This window comes from Lissotriton helveticus, chromosome 3_1, assembly GCF_964261635.1.
Source record: "Lissotriton helveticus chromosome 3_1, aLisHel1.1, whole genome shotgun sequence".
Lineage (NCBI taxonomy): Eukaryota > Metazoa > Chordata > Amphibia > Caudata > Salamandridae > Lissotriton > Lissotriton helveticus.
Window position 1 is genome coordinate 1,900,406,583 of NC_136061.1, and position 20,791 is coordinate 1,900,427,373.

A 20,791-nucleotide genomic window follows, 5' to 3' on the forward strand; every position below is an offset into this window, starting at 1 on the left:
AGAGTTGAGCCCATAGTATGGAGCTTCAGAGTCAGTCTTTCAGTGCGTGCCATTGCTTTTCTGCAGTGGCGGACAGTAGGCGTTTTTTTGAGATTGAGTCGATGTTTTAGGCTTTGTATCAGAGGTAAGTGTACTCACTGTCCAATGCTTCTGTACCGGCTGATGGGTGGCTGAATCTTGGTCAAAGTCTGACTCAGAATCTGAACCATGTATATACAAGTGATTCCTCTTGTGCTGTTGATGCTTCCTCCTTTTCTTCCTGTTGTTGTCAGAAAATGTATGGTACATCGATCGCTTGTTCATGCTGCATCTCATGGGAACGTCAATCTCAAAGGGTTTTCTTAGATCAAAATGACTCTCGATCAGGCGAGAGGCATCAATTACAAACAGAGTGTTGGTCGGTATACAACACTCATAGGCCAAGGAGGAGAGTCCAGAACCGCAACGCAGAATGGGTAATTGCTCGGAACGCAAATATAACTATGCGATGGAGACAATACCGTCACGCAAAGATCTATTTGCAAAACGAAGGGAGCCCGAAAGGGTCTACAACCAGAGAGCTAGAGATTACATCCGAACCAGGCAGTGAAAAAAACAATCTTGTAATGGAGTTGGTGACCATGCGCAGTATTACCAAGAAAAGGAGTCACACAACGCTGTGACTCATAGCAAACGTTTTGGAACAAAAACAACTTGTAATCTTGTAATGATTCGAGCCCAACACTAGATGATGGACCTCTGCACACTATTTGTATCTACAGCACACATGCCTCGAACATTAGGGTTACAAACAGTCAAGGTTTACAATTTCCTAGCAGATCTCTCACCTTTGATATGAGAATGAAGATCCTAAATTTTATAGTGTTAGCACTACCAGGAAGTAACTGCAATCAGTAGGTTTCTGAACATGATACAGAAGTGACAACTGTACCAAAGATTTGCTATAGAATATAAAATATAACACTGTACTATTTCTACTCACAGGACCAAAACCTCCACCACTTGAAACATATTCTGGATTCTTGTCTAGTTGAAAAAGTTCCACTTGCTGCTGAGGAGTCTGACTGGTGGACAGTCTCCAAGGTTCAGACAAAACCTGTTTGTTGAAAACAAAACCACAAATTAGAGACAATGTAGTCACCAGCAACAGGTCAAATCCATCTTGTGTTTTGATTTCATAAATTAATCATGTTAATTCATTATGAAACATGTCAGTCGTAGTATGCTTAAAAACAGTTTATGCATTGGAGAGTATCCCATCACAATTCTTTCTGCATATGAAATATTTTCAGGTATTACTATAATTGTACAGCAGAAAACCGCATGAGTCACATAATGTTATGATATGTGTGATATCTGCGAAAAACACTCATGCATCACTGCCTCTAGATACAGGTTGAACTGTTTTTAAGAGTACAGGAGCTGGCTTCCTTTGATCAGAGATTGAAGTTTAGATTGGCTGGGCCTAGAAAACCATCTACCTAAACCAACCCCATAATATACTAGTCATTTTGACATCTCAGATGGCCAACAAGATATCAGGTGCAAAATTAATTTATACCCAAGGGTCATAAATTCAAACTTTCCACTGAATCAAAAACTTTCTGAGGAAGCTTTCACATTCACTTTGGACATAAGATAAGAAAAGAATCAGAAAGGATTGAACCGAGTATGACTGGGCGACTGAGATTAGTCAAGATGAATGTAAAGTAGTACAGGATGGTGTCTCCTTTCCAGATAAGTGACGTCAGCCAATTAGACCTTTGTAATCAACAGTGTTGAAAACATCTGAAAGGGCAGGGAATGGCACAGCACAAAATTACTCTGGATTATCCTTATATCCATGGAGAAATTGCACAGCAGGAAATTCATATCATAGAGAATGGAAAATGATGCGGTCTCAACTATCACCAGCGCTTTAAAAAAAAATAGTATATTGCTCGGGCACCCCAATATATCCTTGGAGGCTTAGGTAACAAAATATTGTCAAGTAAAAGTGCCTGCAAGGCATTTTATTTCAAATGAGTGAAAATATATTTACCAGTATCATTTACGAGTGCCCAGACTAATTGCGCAAGTGTACGTATTGTCTAAATCAATATATATATAAACAAAAGTGAATAAATCAAAAAATAAATCGGCAACGGGTGTGTTCTTTTTTTTTTTAGAAATGTATTATCAAATAATTTAATTCAACAAAACAATATTCACATAAAAATAAAACAATTAGTGAAATAATCCTCACCCACCTATCTAGAGATGGCTATTTCACTAATTATTTTATTCTTATAATAGCTGAGCTAGACTGTATGCTAAAGGGCTCTCATTGTTTCAAGACAACAAATCATTCTTTTCTTCACTTTGTTTAGGTGTGTATCTTGTTCTTTATTACGTCTTTGGTTGACAAATACCGTTTTTTGGAGGATACATTTTCCAGATGGGTCTTCAGTCCACATAAGAATATTTCGTTCTTGAAGATGGTCTACTAGATGTAACACGAACTAAACGTTAACCAGTTATAACCCATTTTCATGAACAAATTAATATTGTTAAATAGGAATTTGTTAAATGAATGTTAAATGAATGTTAAATGAACATTTATATTTGTAAATAGGCTTTTGAAATGGGTTACTCACATAAGTGATAAGTAGATATCTTATTTGGAAGATTGTCAATCTCTGTCACTTATGTATATGTGAATATTGTTTTGTACCATTTTAATTCAATTATTTGATTATAAATATCTACAAAAAAAAGTATACACCTGTTGGAAAGTGGGTTATTGGTAGGGGCAAATGTAGGCCTGCCACTGCCAATAAGGCCACTAACACATGATAGGACTCAGCATAGGTCTTAGAAAATTATTCCTTTGCTCAACCCTTGGTAACATGGCTGCGAGGCTTAACTTCAAAGTGTAAAGCATTCAAAAACACCATTTCAGTAAATAATTAAGACACAACACAAAATAAAAATACCAATTTATAAAAATAGGCAATATTTTTATCTTTTATAAGACACCAAAACGAAAATAATCCACTGTAGGGAACCAGAGATATGAATTTTTAAAGAGTAGTCACTTTCTAGTGCTTAGAAACCAACAGTGCCCCTTTAAGTAATTTTATTTTCTCTGTCAGGGACACACCTTTATAAATTGTTCTGAAGAATTTTCTCCCCACTCTAGTGGACCGCCTTCTTCAGCAAGCGGGGTCCAGTTAGAACACCTTCCTAGCATTCTGCTTGCGGGTCCCAAAGTATCCAACAAAATTCAAGATTCTGTAATCTCCAAGAGGGTCCTTGAAAGTGTGAAACTTCAATTCTGCAATCCACTTGAACAAAACCCTTACAAATCCACTGGTACTCCAGGCTTTGAATTCTTTGTGGGGCTGTCCAGGTGAGCTCTGTTAACTTGTAGCTTACAGGGAGTTCCACTCTTGAGTCTTTTGGCAGCAAGGTAATCCACAGGGCTGTAGTTTCAGATGGTGCAGTCTTCATAGGTCAGGCCTTAGAGTTCCTTGCACAGCAACATCTTCAGCAGGGCACTTCTTGCTTCATTCAGTTTCAAGCAGCAGATCTGGAGGGCTCTGGCCCTCTCAGATACTTATTCAAAATTCTCTGGGTCAAGCACCAGGTCACTGCTGACCAATGAGAGCAGGGCAACTCCTCATAGTTATGACCACATCCTGTAGAGTGGGGCATTAGTTTGTCCCAGAGTGCATCATTCTTCCACATCCATAATGTCTGATTTTCCAGCAAGGAGGTAAGAGCTGGCTAAACACACCCCCTGGGATGGCTTATTTCCATTGTCTCTCCCCCTACCATCTGCATATACCTTCCTTAAGCCTAGCCCTGACTCTGGGTCAAGATTGTCAGAGTGGAGCTGAAAACCAGGCCTCCCCTCTGCCTTTGAAGAGCATAGTTTACGACGCCACCTCCTGGCCTGGCATTCCTATAGACCAGCACACTGCCCTCCCAGAAGCCTGGCTAATCCACTTAACTCTGACCAATTAGGGCAGACCACTGAAAGGCTTAATTTGGACTTACAAACAAGAAAGTCTCATAACTTCTTGTATGTACACAGTAGGAGAAATTCAACAATATAATATTGTTGGATTTACTACTACCATTCTGGGAAGTCTTTGAAGGGTCCGGCTAGTCCTCTCCTATCAATATTTATTAATCAATCACTTCCTACCATGTTAACCTATGGGCCTTGGGGTTTGCAATGGGGAAAATTACTTGGGCCACTTTTCAAGAACCAGGGCTTATAAAAACATATTTAATAAGTATTTCCCTAATTTCTACAGGCCCCCCACCCCCTGTGCAACTAGGGGAGACTTCAGGGGGTTCTGAATCTGCAGAAATCATGCAGATTATCCTTACCCAATTCTTCTAGCATCAAAGTCGAATTTGAGCAGCTCTAACACAATATGGGGAGTGAAATGTAAAATTTCACTTTACCCAGGCATATAAAAACTCATTTTATAAGGGCGCTCCTTATAGATAACTGACCCCCCACCCCTGGGATACCTAGGGGTAACCCTGGGGGTCCCTAATATGTAAAACCATGGTAGGTTTTTCATTCTTAATGGCCCCCTAACCCCAAAGTCGAGTTTGGGCACAATTTAAGGTTTAAAAGCTGTCCTGGCAACCAGTGGTGCTTTTAAACTGACCTCAGGCTTCAGCACTGCGCACATGCTGGTGCAGAAAATCTGCTGGCCTCTAAACTGCCATGCCCCAGGATACTGGAGACTTCTAGGAAGTTTCAATCCCCTGCCCTATTACATACTAGGGGCTTATGGGGTAGGTCATGCCAATTACAGGGGTACCCCACCAGACCATAGTGTACCCTAGTGTATGTTGGGTGTCTTAACTGTATTCTAATGTGTTCCTTTTAGTTTGGCACTGGCCCTGGGCCTTGTTAAACAGAGCCCAGGGTCAGTCAGAGTCAGTTACCACCAGTTCCAGTCAGCAAAAAGTTGGGGGGGGGGGTGCTCAGGGCACAGGATTACTTTGCAACAACACCCATTGCTGATTTATTTTTTGATGTATTCACTTTTGATTGTATAAATTGATTTTGAAAATTCATATACTTGAGGCCATTAGCCTGGGCACTCATAAATTATACTGGTAAATTCTGTTTTGCTAATTTCGAAATAAAATCCCTTTTACTTGACAATTTTTTTTTTTTAAAGTAGCTAATTTTATATAGGTCTTTTGAATTAGTCCCTCTGTCTGATTTTTAGAATTCTTTTTTATAACATTTATGTTGGTCTTTTAGCAAAAACAATACACACCTTTCGCTGGTCCACATAGGGAACCCCCAACGAAGAATCATATCCATCTTTATGCACATCTGAACTGTTCCTCCCTTCTTTCGTACAGTTCTCATTCACTCCTCAGTAGGATCAGTATTTTCCCATTTTGGGGTGTTTTTCGGCACCCCTTGCTATATAAATTGGTTCCTTCAGCTATGTGCAATGGTCCATGCCCACCCTCAGCTTCTTCCAATATTTCGCTATGTCTCTTTATGCCAATAGCGTCCCCATTTCTTCTTGGATTCAGTCTCCCCTGGGGCGTCCCAAATCCTCTAGGATCCCTAAGAGGGAAATTTTAGGTGAGGACTCAATCTGCTGACCCAGGACCTCTAAAAGAGTTCAGTAGATGGCGAGCCAGTATTGCTGAACACGAGGGCATCCACACACCATATGGAAAAAATCTCTCATACGGTCCTGGCATTTAGTGCAGATGGGTTCAGGGAGCCTTTTTGCCTGCCACAGACGTCTAGGTGTGAAATATGTGCAGCGTAAAATATGCATTTGGATGAGTTGTAGTCTAGCCGATATCGCCAGGGTGCACACGTATACCTCCAGTCTGCATCATCCAGAGGACCCACCAGCCCTCCCACTGTCATGTGTGATAGATTACAGAGCGAATAGGTAACCAAGGCTCTATACACCTGTGAAATGGGGGCAGAAAGACTACCAGGGATTACTTTTTTAATTTATACCTAGGGGTGGGAGCTGCCTAGAATGGGCATGCCAATACTCCCGCCCCCGAAAAAATGCCACAGACTTTCTGTCTCCCCTCCACCCCCACCCCAGGAGGCAGAAGGGGACAGTAGCAGATAACTCACTAGGCACCAGGGAATACACTGGCTTTTTTATACGTAGGGGTGGGGACTGCCCAGAATGGGCATACCAATGCCCCCACCACCCCAGAAAATAGCCACAGTTAGAAATCCCACTTGGCATCGACCTTTTTTTCGCAATGTGCCTATCTGTGGATCTTGGACCCTTTCGCAGCCGGCACCTAGGGAAACCTAGCAAACCTGTATATTTTTTAAGACTGGACACCCAGGGATATCCAGGATGTGGTGACTTGTGTGGCTCTCACCAGGTTCTGTTACCCTGGATAGCTTGCTAATGTCAAACTTTGTAAAAAGAAATAAAACAAAAACATTTTCCTTTTGCGCACCAGTCTTACAGTTTGACAGATTTCAACAAATCCACAATGGTGGCTAGGTCTATATTCATGGGTAAGTGTCCAGGTTTGATCGCTTAGAGGTACATGGCTATTGATCTCCTCAATGGCCAGTGGATGGTCAAGAATCTCCTATTCTAAAGGGGCAAGCCTGGTTAGCGGAATGTCAGCAATGACCAGGGCATGTGCCTCCCACTTAGGGCGTGTCCACTATGCATGTAGGAGGCCATAGTAATCCACAAATGTGGAGGCTAGGTCACGACCCCCCTCAAATCAGTTTCCGTCCTTAACCGCAACACTGGTCACTACCCTAGATTCCAGTTCTTTGGTTGAGAGTCAGTGAAGGAGCTTACCAGATTTAAACTCCCGTACATAGATATGTCTAGTTGAAGTCTCCCAGCGTCAATGGGCTTTGTCCAAGCATAATTGCCAAATAGTTGCCCTCTACACCGCCAGGCGCTGGCTAAGTAATTATTTTAGGTTGCCCTGGTTTCTACTTTCCAGGGATAAGAAAGACCCTTCCAATTGTGCCATTCAGGCCTGATTCTCACGGGATAGAATGAATATGCTACTTACCAGTATGCATCTGTTCTTGGCATGTAGGGCTGCTAACATTCATATCTTTTGCATTAGCTCGCCGCCTAGTGTTGGGTCCGGATGATCGCACATTGTTGTCCTGGAAGAGTCTTCGAAGTATCCTGAGATAGGTGGCTCCTCCCCTGGACTACAGTGCGCATGGGCATCGGCTCCATCCCCAGATTGTTTTTAGCCATTGTGGCAGAGATGGAGTGTAAAGTGTAAAGGATGTCCATGCTAATGATTGAATACAAGAGTATGTCTGCAGCTGCGACAGGCACCGGGGAGGAGGGTGGGCGATATGAATGTTAGCAGCCCTACATGCCAAGAACAGATGCATACTGGTAAGTAGCATATTCAGTTCGAGGCATGTGGGCTGCTAAATTCATATCTTTTGCATAGAATATATAGCAGTCCCTCCATTAGCGGCGGTTGCCCGTGCCAGCTGCAGAAACCTGAAAAAGTGTTTTGAGAAAGCTTGTCCTACAGCTGCTTGCTGCTTGGAATGTACATCAACAGAGTAGTGTTTTGTAAAGGTATGTGGTGTAACCCACGTGGCTGCTCTGCAAATGTCTTCTAAAGGAATGTTCCCCAGGAAAGCCATAGATGCCCCCAACTTGCGCGTGGAGTGTGCTCTTGGGGGTATTGTCAAGGTACGTTTTGCTTTTTGATAACATATTTGGATGCACTTAACAATCCACCTGGCTATTCCTGCTTTGGAAATAGGGTTGCCCTTGTGCTGTGGCGAGAAGGCAACAAAAAGCTGTTTTGTTTTCCTAAAGTGTTGTGTCCTGTCAATGTAGTACATCAACGCCCTCCTGACATCCAAAGTATGAAGCATTCTTTCCGCCACTGTTTGTGGGTTTTGGAAGAATGCCGGCAAGTCAATAGTTTGGTTGAGATGAAACTGTGACACCACCTTTGGAAGGAATTTGGGGTTAGTACGTAGTACCACCCTATTTGGATGAATCTGAATGAATGGCTCTTGGATTGTGAGCGCTTGCAGCTCACTAACACGCCTCAGTGATGTAATAGCTATTAGGAAAGCTACTTTCCACGTTAGGAACTGCAGTTCACACGAGTGTAGTGGCTCAAAAGGTGGTCCCATTAGTCTGGTGAGGACCACATTGAGGTTCCACATCGGAGCTGGCGGTGTTCTTGGGGGAATGACTCGTTTCAGGCCTTCAAGAAAAGCTTTAATGGCAGGCACCCTGAAGACAGAGAGATGCTGCCTATTCTGAAGGTAAGCTGCTATGGCGGATAGATGTATCCGAATGGAAGTGTACGCTAGGTTGCACTTGTAAAGATGTAACAGATAGCAAATGATGTATGCATCTAGCGGGTTGATGTTATTGGCTGTACAGTAGATGACGAAACGCTTCCATTTTGCAACATAGCATGCTCTGGTAGTTGGCTTCCTTGCCTCTTTGATGATGTCCATGCATTCTGGAGGTAGGTGAAGGTATCCAAACTCTAGGACTTCAGGAGCCAGATCGCCAGGTTGAGCTGTTGCGGATCTGGATGCTGAATGTCTCCATGGTTCTGCGTCAAAAGTCTGGGCGTGAGGCGCAGCCTTTGATGCGGTACCACCGAGAGTTCGAGGAACGTGGTGTACCATGCTTGGCGTGCCCACGTTGGAGCAACCAGGATGAGAGTCATCGAGTGCTGTCTTAGCTTTCTTGCCACCAGCGGTATCAGAGGGGCTGGCGGAAAAGCGTACGCAAATCTGCCTGACCAGTTCATCCATATCGCATTCCCCTGCGACTGTGGGTGAGGGAACCTGGCGGCAAAGTGTTGGCATTTTGCGTTTTCGTTTGTGGCAAACAGGTCTATCTCCGGATGACCCCACTGCTGGAAGTACGGGTGGAGTACAGATGGGTGTAGCTCCCACTCGTGCATTTGATGGCTGTATCTGCTGAGCAGATCCGCCATCTGATTGTCCTTGCCCGGGAGGTGTTCTGCCATTAGGAAAATGTTCCTCTGAATGGCCCACTTCCACATGCCCAGAGCCAGATGAGACAGCTGTGGCGAGTGGGTGCCCCCCTGCTTTTGAATGTAGTACATCGCGGTCATGTTGTCCGTCCGGACTAACACTACCTTGTTGCACAGATGTACAATGAAGGACTTGAGCGCCATGAAGATTGCCATCAGTTCCAGATAATTGATGTGCATCTTCTGTTGCTGCGTCGTCCATAGTCCCTGCACCGTGTAGGTGAGCAGATGAGCTCCCCATCCCTGGAGAGATGCGTCCGTTGTCAGGATAATCTGTGGCACTGGCTCCTGGAACAGTCGGCCCTTGCAAAGGTTGTGTGGAGTCCACCAATGCAGAGAGTCGTATGCCCGACTGGTAACCAACACTAGGTCTGTCAATTGTCCCTGAGCCTGTGTCCACTGATTTGCTAAGCACTCCTGGAGCGGACGCATCTGTAGACGTGCGTGAGGGACTATGAAGATGCAGGAGGCCATCATGCCAATCAACTGCATGAACACTCTCGCTGGAAGCGAGTGCTGTGGTCTGAACTTTTGGATTAGCGCCTGCATGCTGTCTATCCTGACTTGGTTTGGCTGAGCCATGGCCGTCAGGGTATTGATTGTTGCACCTAGAAACTGCCGGACATGCGCCGGCTGAAGATGCGACTTTGGGTAGTTCAACGAGAAGCCCAGATCGTGAAGGAGGTGAATGGTAGTGGACATGTCCGCGGCGCACTGCCGTTCCGACTTGGCTTGAACGAGCCAGTCGTCTAGGTAGGGGTAGACATGGATGTTCTGCCTCCTGAGGTGCGCCGCTACTGTCGCCAGACACTTGGTAAACACTCTTGGGGCTGTGGTCACTCCGAAGGGTAGGACCTTGAACTGATAATGTTTGCCTTGGATAGTGAACCTGAGGTATTTTCTGTGGGACGGGTGTAGCGGAATGTGGAAATAAGCATCCTTGAGGTCTAAGGCTGCTAAGAAGTCCCCTTGGTTTAACAAGGGAAGAATTTGTTGCAGTGTAAGCATATGGAAATGTTCTGATAGTATATACAGGTTGAGGGGACGCAGATCTAGAATTGGTCTGAGAGATCCGTCCTTCTTTGGAATAAGAAAGTACAGGGAGTACACCCCTGTGCCCTCCTCCTCCACCGGCACGAGCTCGATTGCGCCTTTTTGCAGCATCACCACTACTTCCTGCTGCAATAAGTGCAAATGCTCTGCGGACATAGGCCGTTGCCTTGGTGGAATGTTGGGTGGAGTGGACTTTAACTCTAGACAATAACCGTACTGGACAAGTTGTCGCACCCACCTGTCTGTGGTGATGTTTCTCCAGACCGGCAGGAACTGCTGTAGTCTCCCCCCGACAGGTGTTAAATGGTCGGGGGGCAGTGACAGAGAGTCACGGTTTGTTTGGGGCAGAGGAGCGGGAGTTGTTGTTTCCTCTGCCACGTCCTCTGGTGCTGTTTCCTCTGTAACCCCCTTTGTTCTGCTTGGGGTACGAGGATTGTGCTCCACCTCTAGAGAATTGTGACTGTTGACCCATCTGTCCTCTGGTGACTCCACGTGCACCTGAGCGACGAAAATTGTTGCCACGGAACTGTTGTGATTGTAGGGCCCCCATAGACTTAGCAGTTTCGTTGTCTTTCTTAATCTTTTCCAGGGTGGTGTCAACATCAGGACCAAACAGTCTATCAGGATTGACGGGCTGATTGAGTATGGTTGTTTGAATGTCTGGTTTAAACCCCGATATGCGGAGCCACGCCTGTCGTCTCAGCATGACGCTAGTGTTAATAGCCCTAGCTGCTGTGTCTGCTGCATCAAGTGCACACTTTATGGCTGCATTGGAGATGAGTTTTCCCTCCTCTATAAGCAGTTTGGTCCCTTCTTGAAACTGCGGAGGCAGGTGTTGTAAAACTTGCTCTAGGGTGTCGTAATGCGCCCTATCATAACGCGCCAAGAGTGCCTGTGTATTCGCAATACGCCAGAAATTGGCAGCCTGCGCAGCTACCCTTTTGCCCCCTGCCTCTAGCACTTTTGACTCCTTATCCGGGGGAGGAGCTTCACCCGTTGTTTGGGAGTTGGCCCTTTTGCGGGCATTTGCGACCACAAGGGAGTCAAGCGGCAACTGTCCCCGAATGTATGCAGGGTCTGCAGGTGCTGGTCTGTACTTTTTTTCGATACGTGGATTGACCACCCTCGCCCTGGTAGGTTCTTTAAAGATGTCCGCAGCATGCTTGAGTACACCTTTGAGCATAGGCAGTGTCTTTACTGTCCTTTCAGAGACTGAAAAAGTGTCAAATAGAAAGTCTTCTTCTACTGGGTCAGCATGCATGTCCACATCATGATTAGCAGCTGCCCTTTCAATGAGTGCATGAAAACCTGCAGAATCTTCTGTTGGGGATGCACGTGCACTGAAAGGCTGTGGGTCTTGCCCCACATTTTGGGTGCCTTGGTCACCTATGTCATCATATGAATCTTGCTGTGCATCGGGTTCATTGATGGGGAAAGTGTATTGTTCATCTTCACCATATCCTTCACCCTCAGAGTGTTCTGGGGAAGGTGTTGGGCTCCTTCTAGGAGGAGGCTGGATAGGTTCTATCAGGGCTGAAGCGTCCTGAGCAAGCCTTTTCTTCTTCAGGGGGATGACATAGGAGTCCACTGGCTGTGAAGTGATTTTCCTCTTGTAAAGGGTCAATTTGCCCGTGTCTGCGTCGATAAAACGCTCAGAATCCTCCTCTGAGTCGAGTAGTCGACCTGAAAGTGCTCCAGACGTTGAAGAATCCGACTTCTTTGGCGTCGATTTTGGCGTAAAGGCCTTCGGCGCCTCCTTGGGCGGCAGAAGGAAGAGAAGTTTACCAGCAGGCTTTGCCGGAATGTCCATCGGCTTCTGGGGCGATGGCATCAGAGCCGACGTAGCAGAGGCCTTCTCCCGGATTCTCTGTAGTGAAGAGGCGATGGGGGACGCGTCACTTACAGCGGCACTTGGCGTCGACGAGGAGGTCTTGACCTTGCCCTCGGATCCGACGTCCTGTTGGCCCTTCTGAGTCTTAGACGATGACGCTGCAGCCCCAGACACAGAGTCCTTGGACCGATGCGTTGAGGTTCCAGCTTTCGATCCGTGTGATTTTGCTGGCTCCGACTCCACCACGCGTCCGACTAACGAAGTCCCAGTCGGAACCGGAGCCTTGTCGCTGGCTTTGGCGGGCTTTGACGGCGTTGCAGCGGTCGACCCGTGCCGAACTCCCTTCTTAGAGGAAACCTCCTCTGGCGACGATTTCGACACTGTCGAATCGACAGTTTTCTTCGACTTCTGTGGACCGGTGGCCGACGGAGTCGATGAGGCAGCGGGTTTAGGTGTTTTTGGTGGGACGGCCGCCATCTTAGGGACGCCCGAATCCGTAAGTTTCGGTTTCGGGTCGGCCATTTTAGGTGTAGTCGATACCGTAGGTTTCAGTTTCGGTTTCGATACGGGCTGCGCAGCAAGTATGTCCGTGGCCGGGCCTGAAGGCGGGGCCGTGGCTTGCGGTACGGGGTCTTGGGTAAGGCCGACTGGCGATCCCGTGACCCGAGCCTGATCCTCGTAACCTTCGGGGCATAGCTCATCCCCCGAGCTATCTTCCGCGGCCCCATAAACCTCTTCGACGTCCCCTACCTCGTCGACGTATTCAAGGCCTTGACCCACGACTCCGTCGTCGCCTTCCGGATCCGCCTCGACCTCCGTCTCGGGCGGGGAGATTTGAAGATGATGGCTCTGGTCCTCCTCTTCTTGGTCGCCGAAGATGTTTTCTGGATCCGGGGCCGCTTGTCTGGCCTCAAGGCGCACCGTGCGCCGAAGCTTGAGTGTCTTCTTTGACCTGAATCTGGAGCAGGCCATGCAGTTGTCCTCGTTGTGGTCCGGCGAGAGGCACTTGTTACAGACCGGGTGCACATCGATATGTGGGTATTTCGACCCACAGACGGGACAGTACTTAAAGGGGCTCCGCTCCATGCTGAAAAGTTGCGGTCGTGTTGCGATGAGAAGGCCTCGATGTCCGAAGAGTGATACGACTCCGCAGATTCCGACTCAAAGAGACGGAAGAACTCGAGACCGTGCGCAAACAATACCGACGCAAAGAAAATAAGGCCTTTTGGCCGTAAAAAAGCTAGTTTTTCTCGGTTCCGACAGAGAGACGTCGAGACCGCATCCGAACCCAATGGCGGAAAAAAACAATCTGGGGATGGAGCCGATGCCCATGCGCACTGTAGTCCAGGGGAGGAGCCACCTATCTCAGGATACTTCGAAGACTCTTCCAGGACAACAATGTGCGATCATCCGGACCCAACACTAGGCGGCGATCTAATGCAAAAAGATATGAATTTAGCAGCCCACATGCCTCGAACGCACATGTTACTGCACATTGTGGCCTTGCACCTCCCCTAGCCCCACAGTGTCCCTGGTGATTCTACCGTTCCCTGAGTGACACTCAGGAAGGCCTTCAGTAAGGCCTGCAAGGCCTGGGTGAAAGTTCTATCTTGGAGAAACCAGGCGTTAAGATGCCACATCCGTTTCTCCCCTTCCCTTGTTTGAGCTGCCAACTGGAGAATTACCAGAGTGCGATCCGGAACTCCTTGTGCTAGGATGGGAGAGCCCCATGTGTTGAGAAGATCTGGAGCCGGTAGCAAAAAAAGGTCAATACGAGATAGGGAGCCAGTGTGCCTTTATTCTCCAACGTTAAGGTTCCACACACTCCAGGCATCACATATTCGAGGGCCCAGTGACCAGTTGGAGAGAGAATAGAAGATTCCTGAGTGTTGACAAAGTGGTGGTGCCCAATTGTGGGCCTGATTACTGTAAGTATGTACTTATATAGCGCATCTGTCACTCCAGGGAGCATCTTGGCGCTGTAGCCCGTAGCCTAGATGGAATGGAAAAGTCAGCTCGCACATCAATCTCATCCATACTGATCACCCTGTGTCTAAACCAAAGTCATGCAAACTGTATCTGGGAGGTTGAAAACCCAGGTTTTCAGAGCCTTACGGAAATTGTTCTCAGCGGGAATAAGGCGCAGGTTAAGTGGAAGTTTGTTCCAAGCTTTTGCGCCTAGTGTTGCGAGGGATTTTCCTCCCTGTGTTGACAATCTGAATTTGGGGGTAAGTAGCAGATTCATGTTGGCTGATCTAAGGGTGCGTGTTGGTACATACTGTTTAAACCAGGGGAGGAAATATTTGGGTCCTTGTTGGTGGTATGCTCTGAAGGTAATCACCAAGATCTTAAACAGTATCCGTTTGTGGACAGGCAGCCAGTGTAGGGCCCTGAGTGCAGCCGAGGCAGATGACCTCCTCGGCCAATTTAGGACGAGGCGGGCAGCAGCATTTTGGACAACCTGCAACCTATGCAGGACAGATCGATTTAATCCTGCATATAAACTGTTGCAGTAGTCCAAGCGTGATGTTATAAGCGCTACTGTCACCGTCTTCCTGGCTGTCAAAGGGAGGAAATCAAAGAACTTTGAGTCCTCTAATGATGTTAAAACAGGACCCTGCCACTGCCCCTGCCTGCTGTTTGAAAGATAGGGCTCTATCAAACCTGATCCCTAGGTTGCGGGCCGTATCGATAGTATCAGGGGGAATCTCCGCGTCCAGTGGCCACCATAGACTAGGGGAGAAGGGGTTTTGGGGTCCGAACGGTATAATTTCGGTCTTCCCGGTGTTACATTTTAGGTGGTTTTCACGCATCCAAATAAAGGTTGCGGTGAGGCAGTCTTTTAGATTTTCCTCTGCCTTTCCATTTTCCCTGTCTAATACCAGAATGAGCTGAGTATCATCAGCATATGATATAGTGCTGATGTTAAAGGATGATATCAGCTCAATCAAGGGGGTCATGTATAAATTAAACAGTACCGGGCTCAGGCTAGAGCCTTGAGGTACCCCTGTTTGTGTGATTTTTTCTTCGGAGCAATATTCTCCCAACACCGTGACCTGTCTACGGTGGTCAAGGAAATTCTTTAACCAGTCCAGCACAGTGCCCGCTATCCCTGCTGCTACTAGGCGACTGATCAGTATTGAGTGGGACACCGTATCGAAGGCCGCCGATAGATCGAGTAGGATGAGGACGGCCTTCTTCCCCTGATCCATGGCGGTCTTCAGTGTCTCCACAGTGTACAGGAAGGCAGACTCGGTGGAGTGTGAGGCCCTAAACTCAGATTGATTAGGGTGCAGAATGTCCTCGTCCTCCAAGAACTTAGTCAGTTGTTTGTTCGCCACAGTTTCAGTCATTTTAAAAAGCAGCGGAAGCAGGGAAATCGGGCGAAGATTGGAAAGTGTTGAGGGGTCTGGCAAGGGCTTTTTTTGCAGAGGTTTTACCGCCGCCAGTTTCCATTCAGATGGAATCCCGGCAGAGGACAGAGATGAATTTATGATGTTATTTATAGTGGGGTTGACCGTATCTACTAGAGCATGTAGCAGCATGGGGGGGCAAGGGTCAAAGGGGGAGCCAGATTTGGTGGACAAGATCAATTGACGTGAGTCTTCTGGACTGATGGGCAGAAAATCACAGAAATGTACTGCTCCAGGGACTATTTTTACATCCTCTACCACCTTAATAACAGGCTGTTCAGGAAAGTCTTTAATGAGGTTTAAAATTTTCTGCTCGAAGAAATCTGCGATTGAATTATATAAAGTAAGGGAGGGAGGGATCTCTGGTAGGAGGAACCTTGGTTTCATAAAATCATTAACTATTTTAAAAATCTCCTTCTGTTTGTTATTTGAGGAATTGATTGCTTTTAAGTAAAATTCTTTTTTGACGATTTTAATCTGTGCGTGGTACTGCCTCCTGGCTTCTTTATAATGGCTAAGATCTTCTTCCCTGTATAGGCGGCGCCATTTCCTCTCCAATATTCTGACCTCTGTATGTTTCTCTTTTAAGGAGAGTGAGAACCAAGGTGCCTATTTTTTATTATGGTGTAATTTGCTAGGGTTTGTGACCTTGGGTGGTCCACAGATTTCCTTAATCCAATGATTGAAATTTTTGTTGTCTATCTCCGTGACACCAGTCGATATTGGTTTAAGTTCCACAGCTATCCGATGTAGGTCTGGATTATTACTTATTTTCTTCCAGTCATGTTTCATACGGGGGGGCCTTTCTGACCACCTTCCCCTCCACTAAGAGATCAAACGGGATAAACATGTGGTCGGTCCAGGTCAGAAGGCAAGGTGTTTTGACCTTTAAAGATGTTAGATTTGTACATACGCAGTCCAATAAATGTCCTGCCTTGTGGGTAGGGTCCCGTGTCAGCAGGGTCAGCCCTAATACCTCTATTAAATCTTTGAAACAGGACGCATTTGAATCTGAATCAGAATCGAGATGAAGATTTAAGTCGCCCAACAATGTGAAATTTGCGAATTTGAGGGCGAGATTACTGATTACTTCCGCCAAACTGTCGAGGAAATGTTTCTGTTGACCAGGTGGCCGGTATATCAATGCTCCAGAGAAAGTAATAGTATTGTATATATGGAGATTGAAACCCAGACTTTCCGCCCCCCTGATATCTGGGAGTTCAAATGAAGTACATTTGATCGAGTCGCGATGGATAATGGCGAGCCCCCCCCGCGTTGTTTCTGCCTATCCAATCGCTGGATGTGATACCCTTGCGGCAAGGCTGAAACAACATCGGGAGTGCACCAGGCTTTAAGCCACGTCTCTGTGACAAACAGGCAGTCTAGATCGTTTTCAGCAATTTAGATCATGGACATGTGCTCCATTTTTGCACATTGACCTTGCGTTTATAAGACCTCCTCAAAAGGTAGTGAGGCCGTTGGGCATTACAATTTGTTTCTCAGGGATTAGCTCTACTCTGCAGTGTTTACAGCATGCTGGCCCCCGCCAGGTGTCTGCTTGTAATATATTATGGCAGTGGCTATCCTGGGTATGTAACGAGTATATCTTATCTCTGGGGAGGTGTATATTGAGACTAGGGTGGCTAAGGGGGGTGGCCCTGGGCCCGACCGCGGCACGGACGGGCACAGACGGGCTTACCTCTGGCGCACCTCCGGCGCGCCATCGGTGCGCCCGCTGTGCGCGTCCGCTGCGCGTCAGCCCCATATGAGCTTTAAATAGCACATCATTATAGCGATAATGATGTGCTGTACACACGGATGTACTCTAAACGTTGTCTAGACCCACACTTTTTGTTTTTTTGTTCCCAGCCCTGAAGAGTCGTGTGACTCACCACACACGACGAAACACGTGTCGGCTGGTTGTGGACCATAATAAACTACCCACTTTCAAGTTTTACTGGAATTCCTGCAACTGATTACTTGGCTTTATCTGTATATACATATTACCTATGTTATACCCGGTGTATTTGTGTGCGGGAGCATTGCTGTGTTCACCCTTTCAGCCACCTGCTTGACAGGAGCTGTGCTCAGGATACCGTGGTAGATAGCGTGTAACAACCCCCCCTTAAGAGTCATTAGTCTCACCCTGAGAAAGGATTATCGCCTCCAGTGGTTTCAGCCCCTGGTGGGATGTGGGCATCGGCCACCTATCTCTCCGAATCTTGCGACTCCCCCTGCGGAATCTTTTTTTTAACAAGGGCCCGCAAGCATTCACAGTCTGCTGCCCGGCTGCCTGTCTCTGCGTGATCAGGCCACAGAGACGGCTGGGTCGGCGGCAGGTGCTTCTGCTTTGCTAGCCAGTCCTAGGCCCCCCTTGAAGCTGTCAAGGAAATGCGATTTTCCGTTATGAACTACTCTTGGCCTCGCTGGGAAATGGAGCATATATTGTAGTCTCATAGCTTTAAGGTCCGCTTTACCTGGTCATACAATTTCCTTTGGGCTTGAACTTGGCAGTGTATTCCGGAAGTATCACCACATGACTGCCCTGAGACTGTAGTTGTTTCTTTGCCCTCGCTCCTCTGAGGATAGTGTCTCTGTCACGTTAGTGGTGGGTGGCCATTGACTTTAGCACCCTTTTTAACAGTTAAACAGGTGGATAAGAGGCTGTTTTCAATCCATAAATCTAGGAATAACTCTAGTGTCAACTCCTCCACCGCCTCCTTGATGCCAACGAAGCAAAGGTTACTTCTCTGGGTCCTATTTTCAGTATCCTCAGCCTGGTCGGTGAGTTCTTTCAAAGCCATGTTTAGAAGGGAAACCTCTGTGTTAAGGTTACTGACTGTGCCCTACAGCTCAGAAATCCACCCCTCAGCTTCAGTTACTCTAGCCATGGTAATTTGCGAATCTTGACGCAGGAGGGTTACCCAGACCTCTGCAATCTTAGATTCAAGCGATGTGCGCGATTCATGAAGGGTCTGTAGGATCATTGTGGTGTAACCCCCTGCGGGCCATAATTTTGAGGTTCCTCACCACCAATTAAGTTCTGTCCCCCTACCAGTGCCTTAAATTTGTCAATTCTTCTCTGGATTAGTAAGTCCTGGGGGTATATCACAACCTGGGATGTCAGGGTGATTTGTTTATCCAAGTGAATGGAGCTTATATAGCTAAAGGTGATGCTTCCACTAGTCTGCTGGCCCCGTCACAGTTTCGACGAAGGTGGCACGAGCAGCTGAGACACCAGAGTCTCCACATGGGGAGCCAGCTCCAACAGACGCTCTCTGTGGCAATCGGGGCGCAACCTGCACTGGGATCCCGCCACCAGAGTGCCGTATAATGGCGTCAGTCAACAGGGCACATGCAGGATGTGAGCTGTGCAAGACCCAGCCTGCCTGCCCTGTTGCTGGTCCGTCATGGGCGGCATGAGCAGTTGAATACCAGAAATCCACTGGGAAACTTTGGGGAAATTGGGGCGGGAGGTGCAGGTAACAAAAGAATGAGGGTCTACCTTAGGCAGTGGCCTACTGAGGAACAGTACTGGGCACCAGAAAGAGTACCTCGAGTCCTGAGGGATCCGGTTCTCGTGGTGGGGAAGATTCATAGACGAGCCCAAGGAAGTTTTCCTCTGATAACAGTGAAGGCAGTCGCATCTTTCTAGGCGGCTACCCTCAGGGCTAGATCTTCCCCCTGCGGGGTTCCTGAGGGCAAAGGAGTACTGTGCCGAACAACAGTGACGTTCCTCAGCCCAGTGGGGGGCTGCTGGCTGTTATGGACCCGTTGGCTGTTTCCCTCAGGGAACTAGCAGGGTGGGCCGTGGATTTCACCCACACTACACTGTGGCGAGGGCCTCTCCTGAGGGCCCCAATGCACCACTGCGGGCTCCCTATCCCACGTGGGGTCCTATGAGGAGCATTGTGTCTCCCAGCGGTCAGCATTGGTGCTCCCCAATGGTGCGAGGCGGCAGTACTCACTGGGTTTCAAAGGGAGGCTGCCATCTTGCCCCAATGCCAGGCTGTCCATCCTTGCTGGATAGCTTCCCAGATCCAGTGCCGGCCCTCTGTCGACGGCCTCCATGGGTCTGACAGCCCCGCTGCAGCTCAGGAGGGCCATTCCACGTGCCAGCTCAGTAAGGAGGCTCAGCCATCTTGGCCGTCTCAGCCCCTTGAACAAGATATTTGATGATGGCAAATGTTGGTGAGGATTTTTGCAGGAGGACAGTGATGTAATTCTTAAGTTCACAAGGACTGGTGTTATTTCTGGGAAGCCTACACTGATCACATTTACTTCTCAGATGTCAAGTTGTTGAGCATATTATGATTTCAGACTCTTGGGTGGACGTGATATCTGTGAATAGAGTGGAGATTTTGGGGTCATTTGTGACTCTGGGTTTTGGTTGTTGAAGAATATCATAAAGTTGTCACTGAACTCGTTGGAGGTAGTTAGTACTTATGAAGCATGGGTGGGGACACTCGGTTATTTGGGGATCCTGAACAGGTTTCTGGACGCTTCAGCACAGATGTCTGCCAGCAGTGAGTAAACATTTACATGCAGTCGATAAAAGAAATTTAGTTTCACTGGACTTTTCTAAGCTATTTAACATTCAGAACTTACCATGTTTTAAATTATCGATGATGATAACACGTATCTGTTGATGAAATACTTTGAAGACATTGTGAAAGGGCAATAATTAAAACGACCTCCAAATTGTTTGTTTTTACAGAAGTGCAGTACTGCCATACTGATAGCACAGCAAGAAGGGGAAATAACAGACTCTAGTCGCATACGTCCACCCACTTCATTACATACGTGCATTTCTTTAAAAATGTAAGCAGTTAAATGATGTTTTTATGACATACTAAGTGAAATTGCAAGCTTTATACTATGAAAATGCATTAGAACAACCAGGAAGATCCAGGAAGCACAATATGTTTTGAAGAAAAAATCTCAGTCTAGGAACACTTTGGAACACCTCAAACAAACCAATGTGGCTCGATGAAAATGCTAGAATGCAATTAAAACTGATCGAATTCTTAAGTCACCTAACAATTTACTGTTGTCCAAAAGCCTAATATAGGGCAATGATAGATTGAAGGAATACACGTATGCCAGAGGTTAGACCTACTTTGAAATTAAGCTAGCACTAAACAACATTATCAGCTGAGTTCTCGGTGCGGACCATAGCAACTACTCCCCTGCGTCAGATTAAACAAAGCCCATTAAGTACCTACTGCAGTAATACACACAAGTAATTCAGGCCCAATATGGAAGCCCAACATATTATAGATTTCTTTAAGAAGCCCATTACAATATCATAAAAGATTGACTATGAAAAGTAGTTTAGGTATTGAGGGTACTTTAGGTGATCATCTCAGAGATCACCCAGCTGATCTTCTCCCTCACCAGTGAACCCACAAACACCAAGAAAAGGTTCCACGACGGGATGAAGGCT

The 20,791-nt window shown here is 46.9% G+C and overlaps 1 protein-coding gene across 4 annotated transcripts in view; it reads right to left on the reverse strand.

The window, feature by feature from the left end:
- Window positions 1-20,791, reverse strand: part of CPT1A (carnitine palmitoyltransferase 1A) — a 429,645-nt gene that overhangs the window by 63,488 nt on the left and 345,366 nt on the right. For all 4 annotated transcript variants that reach the window (XM_078682885.1, XM_078682883.1, XM_078682886.1 and 1 more), the window contains exon 17: window positions 983-1,096. In XM_078682885.1, the coding sequence (XP_078539011.1) occupies window positions 983-1,096 (114 nt within the window). The remainder of the gene's footprint in view (window positions 1-982; window positions 1,097-20,791) is intronic.